The sequence below is a fragment of the Microcebus murinus genome, chromosome X (assembly GCF_040939455.1).
Source record: "Microcebus murinus isolate Inina chromosome X, M.murinus_Inina_mat1.0, whole genome shotgun sequence".
Lineage (NCBI taxonomy): Eukaryota > Metazoa > Chordata > Mammalia > Primates > Cheirogaleidae > Microcebus > Microcebus murinus.
In genome coordinates this window covers 97,964,775-97,973,959 of record NC_134136.1, presented here as the reverse complement: position 1 = coordinate 97,973,959, position 9,185 = coordinate 97,964,775, and the positions used below count along the sequence as shown (strand labels likewise).

At 36.0% G+C, this 9,185-nt stretch overlaps 1 protein-coding gene across 1 annotated transcript; it reads right to left on the bottom strand.

Annotated features, from left to right (window-relative positions):
* Window positions 1–5,665: 5,665 nt before the first annotated feature.
* On the bottom strand, window positions 5,666–7,549 carry DDX53 (DEAD-box helicase 53). The gene has a single exon (XM_012784615.3). It carries the CDS (start codon window positions 7,547–7,549, stop codon window positions 5,666–5,668), a length of 1,884 nt encoding a protein of 627 aa, XP_012640069.1.
* Between the last annotated feature and the right edge of the window lie 1,636 nt (window positions 7,550–9,185).

Genomic DNA, 9,185 nt, shown 5'->3' with positions numbered 1-9,185 from the left:
CCCTAATAATGTCTTTTTAATCTCTCCTATGATTCTGTACACTCTATCTTGCTTTATTGAGTCTATAATTTTCAGCAAGAGATAATAAGATGTATTTACCCACTTTTGAACTTGGGAAAGCTATGCAACCTTTCTGAGCATTCATCTCTTAATCTGTAAAATGAGATTAAAATGTCCTTTTATGTGGGTGCTATGTATAAAATATGCAAACAACATATATTCTTCTTATTAAACAGAAGGTGAGGTGTAGGCCAACAGATGTCCCAGTCAGAACAAAGAATAGAAATAGAAAAGCCTACTTTTTCTCAATGAAAAAAAGAATAAACTTATTTTCATTCATTTAGATACTTACTGTGCTTCTACTATGCTCCAAGCATTGTCTTTAGTACTTATGATGCAGTGGTAGAAAAGAGATCTTTCCTATTAATGACATTTACATTTTAAGTGGGCAAAAGACAAGAGATGCTTGTATTTTGAAGACTTTCAAATGTAATGCCTGTTGAATTAATTTCTTCAGTCATTTACTTATCCATTAAGTTACTTTTGAAGCAATTATTCAAAAGTTATGTTTGACATTATTTTTATTATAATAAAAGTAATATTATTTTATAGAAATTTTAGAAAATGAAGATTAAAATCATCCATAATCCCATAATGTAGAAAACCATCATTATCATTAATCTGTGTGTGTGCCCATTTCATGTTTTTGGTTATATAGATATATGGGCCAATGTAATTTTCTAAAAGCAATCAAGATCATTTTATAAACTGTTTTCCCTCATATTTTTAAATATTCTTTAAGAATATTATCTCTACTATTTTAAATCAGAAGTGAATATGCTGCAATTTATATAACTAGTACCCTATTGTTGGACTTTGAGGGTTTTTATTAATTATTTTAATTAACACTATGATAAGTAGCTTTGTTTATAAATATTGGTATGTATATCTGATTATCTCTTTAGGGTAAGTGCCTAGAAGTGATATTACTGGGCCAAAATTTATTAAACATACACAGATTTTATGCATAATCTCAACCATCCCTCCAAGGATCATAATTATACCAAATTGTAACTTTCCTTGTGTCCTTTGTAGCATTAGGTATTTTGGGTGTTTTTTTCCTAATCCTAGCCCAATTTACTAGAGAAAAGAGTTATGTCATTGGTTTAATTTTTATTCTTTTGATTATAAACAAGTCCAAGCACTTTTTTACATCTCTGTTATTTAATTGTATGTCTGATGAGTTGACTTTTATATTTCTGCCCATATTTCCATTATGGGATTCATCTTTCATTTTTTATATATAAAAAGCTCTGTATATTAAATATCAATAACTATGATTATGTTATACATTTGCAATTATTTTCTGATGTTTCCTTTGCCTTTGTTGGTATTTTTGACATTGAGAAGATTTTCATCTTTACATTGTCAAACTTACTAATATTTACCTTTAATTGGTGTGGTTGCTTTTATGTTTAAAATTATTTTTCACTTTGATATCAGAAATTATTTTCCTATATAAACTTCAAGTTCTTTTATTTTTTATAAAGAACAAAAATCTAATAGTAGGAGTTTTTTTTTGGTTGATCCATTGTCCTGCTACATATCATGTATTTTTCATTTATTTATTTTATTTATTTGATTTGGAATTGATTTTTCTTTCTTCACTGATTTAAAACTCTACTTTTATTGCATACTAGATTCTTCTGTAGATTTAGCTCTGGAGAGTTCTTGCTCATGGTTTGTCAATTACAGGGAATAAAATGATTTTAACTATTATATTTTTGATAATGTATTTAAATACCTAGTAGTGCAATTTCTCTTAATTCATTTGAATTTTTCAAAGTTGTCTCTGTAGGAATGCAAACTAGTATGGTATATATGTCAACATTTTTGTTTGATAAGAACTATAGAAATTTGAAATGAAGAAAAACAGATAGAAGCTTGGGGAAGATGTGGCACTTTGGCTAGACTCAGAATGATGAATATGATTTGACTTGGCAGAGAGGAAAGGGAAAAAAGGCATTCCAAATGGGGAAAACAGCCTAAGCAGTACCCTGAATAGTGAACAAGCATTATATAATGGGTGATGGGAGAAGGAGGGTGGAAAGGATCTAATATTTGTTGAAAACTTACTAAAATGTGAGTCACCATGCTAAGAATCTTACAGGAATAACTCTGAGGTCAGGTGAATCCTCATAGTTTGACTCCTGTGTCAATATGTGTTCAATGCCTTGCTTTCAATCCATCCCAATTTGTATGTGTAACAGTATTTCTTTGAATTTCTGAAAAATAATTTACTCACACAAAAACTTTGTTGGTCAATCAATGTAAACTACAGTTTCTTGACCTCAACACTATACATTTTGGGCTGAAAAAATCCATGTTGTAGGATGCTGTCCTACGCATTATGAAATGTTTATCCTTGACCTCTACCCACTAGATGACAGTACCAAACCTGCTTCCTACTAGGGTCAACTAAAACTGTCTCCAGACATTGCCAAATGTCCCTTAGTGGGGCAACTCCAGTTGAGAAATATAGATTATACTAAAGATAGGAAATTTAGTGGAGGGTTTTATACTGCACAGTGGAAAACAAATAAATATCCTTTTCCTTTCCTTTCCCCTTTCCTTTCCCCTTTCCTTTCCCCTTTCCTTTCCCCTTTCCTTTCCCCTTTCCTTTCCCCTTTCCTTTCCCCTTTCCTTTCCCCTTTCCTTTCCCCTTTCCTTTCCCCTTTCCTTTCCCCTTTCCTTTCCCCTTTCCTTTCCCCTTTCCTTTCCCCTTTCCTTTCCCCTTTCCTTTCCCCTTTCCTTTCCCCTTTCCTTTCCCCTTTCCTTTCCCCTTTCCTTTCCCCTTTCCTTTCCCCTTTCCTTTCCCCTTTCCTTTCCCCTTTCCTTTCCCCTTTCCTTTCCCCTTTCCTTTCCCCTTTCCTTTCCTTTCCTTTCCTTTCCTTTCCTTTCCTTTCCTTTCCTTTCCTTTCCTTTCCTTTCCTTTCCTTTCCTTTCCTTTCCTTTCCTTGTCCCATCTTGGTTTCTCTTCAACTAGGTTTGGAGTTTTATTTTTGTTTACTATTGCAGGGTTTCCCAACTGTGGTACTACTGACATTTGGGCCAGATAATTCTTTGTTGTAGGGAGCTCTTCTATGCATTGTGAGATGTTTAGTGGCACCCCTGGAATCCACTGAGTAGATGCCAATACCACCACCACAAGCCCCAGTTGTGACAAAAAAATCTGTATGTAAACATTGACAAAATTGGCCCTGGTGGAGAACCACTGAGGCAGACTATACCAAAGATAGGAAATTTGAAGGGTTTTTTTTCTGCATAACCCCACAAGATAAAGCTTAGAAACCCTTTATTTTTTTCCTTCAAAGTCCATTTTTGGTTACTATGTAATTGGTTTTGATTGTTTTGTTTTGCTTATGCTGTCTCAGGGATTATCCATCTCAGCACTATTGTTCTGGGCCAGATAATTCTTTGTTGTATGGGGCTGTCTGATAAATTGTAGGGTGTTTAGCAGCCTCTTACCCACTAGATGCTAGTACCACCTCATCCCCCCCCCCCCAAGTTGTAACAAACAATACTCTCTCCAGATATTGTCAAAGGTCTCTTAGGGAGCAAAATCACTCCTGGTTGAGAAATGTTGTTCTGTTTCTACTTACCTTTCTCCATACACTGGCTCTTCTTTTCAGCCTTTCCTTGTAGAAGAAATGTACACTTCTCTCCTTTTCTTACTTGAAGATATTAAGTGATAATTTTTGCTATTGTTACTTAAATGTGACTGTGGAACCTCACTCTCTATCTCAAGTGGTTTAATTGTTGCATTTTTTTAAACAAATATAGCATTGCCCCTAGCAAATATTCTGGCAAATAACATAAACTCTAACTTACTAAACATCCATCATCTCTCCTGAGTGAACAGGAACAGGGCATTTGAGCTTCTATTACAGCCTCTGCTATAGATTGACTTTGCATTAAATTTGCATACACTTGCCTATTTCACTAAATCTGAATTTATAGGCAACCTCAAGACAAAAGAGTATTGTCTTGCATGTAACTGTACTGAAATAAAAATGATGTAAATTTTGGAATTATGTACTTCTGGGTTAAAATATCACTTAACTCATCTTTAACCAGATTTAGTGACCTTAGGCAAATTAGCTCCTCTGACCTTGCTTCATCTTCTGAAAAATAGGAGTAAGATTACTTTCTGAATGAGTTTCTTATAATATTAGAGATTATGAGATAAAGCACCTGGTATATCTCACTCAAAAATGTTAACCATAGTTATTAATTTTATCAGGTGATATTGAGGCCTATATAAAAAACCCTTTAAAACCATACTTGAAACCTCAAATATCTATACCTAGAGTGTTTACCTCTTTCCTCCCCTTACTTTCTGACTTATTTGTGGTCACAGCTGAGGCATGCTGGGGAAAAAGATTGTTACATTAATTTTTCTATTTTACCAGAAATGTTAAGGCTTAGCTAATTCTAATGTTCTCATGGAACACTAAATTTTAAAGTTTATTTGGTATCATTGTGCGGATTTCTTTTTACAGTTGTGAGGTGCATATTGCTTTTAAATAAGGCATAAGAGATAGACATAGATAAAATTAGGAAGAGTTTTACTAAAATTGGTTCCTATGGCAAAAGTGTCATTTGATTGTGTTTATAATGTTTTCTCCAGTAGATAAATTTTTCTTTCACATTCATTTTTTCCCTGATTTATGTGTATATGTGGTTTTGGCCTTTCCAAGGCAAACTGAATTAAAAATAAAATATGATAAAAAGAAAAGCAAAGAATAAAAAGAAAACCTGTTAGTTACATTACAAAAATCAATGAAAGTACAGAATGCACTATTCTGGTGATTAAAAAGGAATTCTTTGATTTATTATACAAGTATACCATTTTCCCTAGATTAGATAAGGAAATGTTAATATAAGGCTAGCGTACACCGTTTTAGTTATAATTTTAGAGGTGAAAGGGGACCCCAAATTACTTAATATAACCATCCCATTTTATGAGTGGAGAAATTGAGACCTAGAGAATGCAAGTGACCTCCTCAGAATTTTTAACCAATGGTGACAGAATTCATATAAGGATCTGATTCCCACTGAATCAGATACCCTGGTTTGTTGGTTACATCCTTTTGATAAAATAGAATTGTGGAATCTTCTAGAAAATTTGGAACTTATTTTCTAATGAACTAAAAAATTTAGGGAATGATAGAGATATTTTAGGGATTGCTGTGGCACCAACCGCTAGGGGGAAAAAGAATATTTTGACTGGGATAAGCTTGAAGCTATGCTTCAGTTTAGTACAACTACTTTAAAGCAAGAAAAGCACTATTGTTTGCTACCATGTGTTTTAGAGAAGCCACATGTACATGGCAGACTATAAAAGAAATTAGACTTTAACTAACACATAACATTTTTAAGTTTGTTTTTTTTTTACATAATCTCTCACGCTTTCATTTTAAAACATTTTTTTTTTATTAAGGAACACACACAGTATTGAAGGGTTAGCAGTATTATTTAAGATTTGGTTGTGTCTTCAAACTGCCAGTATATTTCCAAAACTTCCTTATGTAACTTGAATACTGCATATCTTTAACATGCCTTGAATCTTCCAGTAACCTGGTACAACTTTTCAACGTAAACATTAATAAAAGTCCTTGGATTTTTCTCCAGGTTTTCTTGATCTTCTTCCTGCACCCCTTTTTTGTTGTTGAAATTTATATTGCTCAGCCATTTTCACAAGATCTTCTGGAACACTCTGATTTGCTCTTTTCAGAATTTTAATCAATTCACTGGCAATCTTTGAATCATCTTGAGTGATAAGGGTAATTGATGTGCCAGTCTTTCCTGCTCTTCCAGTACGCCCGATTCTGTGTACATATTCTTCAATATTCCGTGGGAAATCATAGTTGTATACGTGTGTGATATCATTAACATCAAGACCTCGGGATGCTAAATCAGTGGCTATCAATATTTTTACTTTTCCACTTTTGAAGTCTTCTAGCGCCCGCTCTCTGTCAATTTGTTCTCTGTCGCCATGCAGTGATTGTACAGGTATGCCTTGGATTCCTAAGTCACTTGATAAGTCATCAGCAATAAGTTTTCGGCTGACAAACACGATGACTTTGTCGTTGGGTGACATGCTCTCTAAAAATTCTTGGATAAGTGCTCGTTTTTCTGTTTCTGTGGTAACAATTATATTTTGCTTCACTGTGTTTACAGCAACTAGATCTAGAGTCCCAACATAAACAATCATAGGCTCTTTCAAATAAGAATGTGCAAGTCGACGAACAGCAGCTGGCCAAGTTGCACTCGTCATAACAGTTTGCCGGTCTGGGCGCACATCTAATAAAATCTTCATTATCTGGGGTTCAAATCCCAGATCCAGCATTTTATCTGCTTCATCTAAGACCAAGAAAGTTATGCTTCTTAGGTTAACAAGGTTATTCATTTGCAGATCGTTCAGTCTGCCAGGAGTTGCAATAATGATATCTACACCTTTGGTGACGTCCCGTATTTGTCTCTCTCTATTTCTGCCACCATAGATGCAAACACTTTTAAGACCTTTATATGAATACTTAGAACATTCAGCTTCTACCTGAAGAGCTAATTCTCTAGTAGGTGTAAGGACCAGCATCCCAGGTCCATTCCTTTCTTCTCTAGATATTGGTTGAGAGTCAAGATGAATAAAGCCGGGTATTAAATAGGACAATGTTTTGCCTGTTCCAGTTTGGGCAACTCCTATCAGATCTATTCCTTGTAGAACAATTGGCCAAGCCTGAGACTGAATTGGTGTTGGATTTTTAAAACCTGCCTCTGTTATGTTTTGCATAAGCTCCAAGTAGTCCTGAAAAGCATCTTCAAAGTTACAAGTTGGATTAGGGATACGACGTTTTTCACCATCTTTCAAGTCATCACACATTATGTTGAAATTTTCCTTTCTCCAATTTTCTACCTGCTCTTCAGACATGGAGCTTGTCGCTTTGGATTCTATGTAAAAGTTTTTCTTAATTGGTGGTAAATCAGTCCATTTTCTTTTTTCCCATTCCACAGCTGTTGCCTTGATTTGATCCCAGTCTAGCGATGGCTGATGTTCTCTAGCAATGTCAGTTGTGCTTAAATCTCTTCCAGCTGGGGGGTGGGATGCCGCATTATCAACATTGTATTCTAACTTGTAGCTTTCTTGTTTTTTAACAAGAGTCTCTATAGCTGCTTTAGCCTTTGCTTTCATGTCCATGCTGCCAAAAATTTTTACCTCTGCTTCAGAATCCCCCTTTATGATTTGTATTTTAGTGTTTGTCAAACGTTGTAGATCGTTTATTTTCGACCCACCACGACCAATTACCGCACCAACCATGTTGTTTCTCACTCTAAAGCAGAGTGGTGGTTCATGGGAGCCTGGAGGCCTAGGCCCAGGATGGCCGGAGGGGCCACTCCTGCCGCTGCCTCTTCCACCTCTGCCATCCCAGCTGGCCCCATGGTTTCTCGGATTAGGTTCTGCCCTCTTCCACTCTGGGGCCCGGGACATTGTGGGATACTGGTAGTGTTGGCGCCAGCCTCTCACCTACATAATGTTGGGGAGAAGGTCGAGTCTGCGGTCTCTTCTCTGGAGCCTCTGAACCAACAGCCAGTAGTGCCAGTTGTTTGCTGGTACTACTGACTAGCCGCGCTCCCGTTACCAGGAAACCAATGTTGACGCTCTTAGCGGACCAATCACAGGGCCGGGACTAGGGTGAGGTAAGCAGCCCGTTGTGACGCAACATTTAAAGAGGCAGGACCTCCCCAGGGCTGAGCCTGCTGGCACTTAAAGGACCCTGAAAGTAACTGCTTCCCTTAATTTATGTGTCCTGGATTCCTCTTTCACTCTCCTCCCAATAGTTCTGGCTCAGTTTGGGAGCTGCCTTGAAGCAGGCCTTGAGCTTATATACATTGTCCTTTTTATAAGCCAATTATTTCCATAAGAGGAAAAAAATAGTGAATTAAAAAAATTAACTTATTTATTTATATATTTGCACGTTGATTTTGGTAAATTTCTTTTGGAGTAAATGCAATAAATTTTCTAGATAAATTCATCACTTCCCTGTCCTCTCTCTAGTGTAACTTAAATTATACCATCAGAAATGTCTTAGGTGCACACTCAGGGATGGCATTTTGCCTCTTATTTTTTCAGCTAAACTCCAATACTTGTTCAGGCGGTTTCCAGATACTATTGCAGAGGTGATGGTTAGAAGAGAGGTAGAGTGGTGCCTAAGGTACCTTAGGGGCTCTTTTCAATGGTTTGCCACTTTTCTCAGTGCCTCTTAATTTTTTTTGTTGCCTGCGGTTTGGTAGATTCTAAGGTTTTAGCACTAGAAGGCTATGTAGAAGTCATTTATTAGGTACAATGTAAAAGACACCCTAGCGACAGTTTAGACAGGTGAACACTCAACTTCTATTTAAATAGTCTCAGAGGTAGGGAGCTCACTTCATTTCAAGGATGTCCATTCCATTATGAGGCATTATAACAGTTGAGGCGGAAAGGTGGTATTGAGCCAAATGTGCTGCTTCTTACTTCCTTAGGTCCTTCTTCTGATGTCTGAAGTTACACAAAATAGGTTTGATTTTTCTGTCCCCTTGTGTGCTTAAGGATCACTGTTAAATTCCCTTAGGGTTTCTGTGCATCAGGGTAATATTCCCAGTTTCTTCAATACTTCTTGTGATGACATGTCCAAGATGCACATCATCCTATTCCTGCTCCTTTGGAAATGGTTCATTGAGGATTTTTTATAGTGTAGCACATAGAGCTAGGAAAAAAACTAAACTAAACCTGAATAAATGGCCTTACTACTTCTATTAGGGGCTCTTGACTGAGCACAATAGTTGTACTCATTTGATCTAAGAACTCCTGAGACACAAAGCTGCTCACAGTAATATGATGAGAATTTAAGTCCATTCTTCTTTATCCTGTACTTACCTGTTTTTTTTTGTTTTGTTTTGTTTTTGTAATTTGCTTAACTAAAAGTAGATTACATGTTTATCCTTTTATATTCATCACATTAAGTTTGGTCAATTGATGTAGCCTATTAAATATAATTTTAATGATTATTCTCTCATTCTTCATATTATCTTCTAGTTGCAAATATTCTGCCAATTTAATGTTTGTAGCATCTTTCTTTCTTCATCCA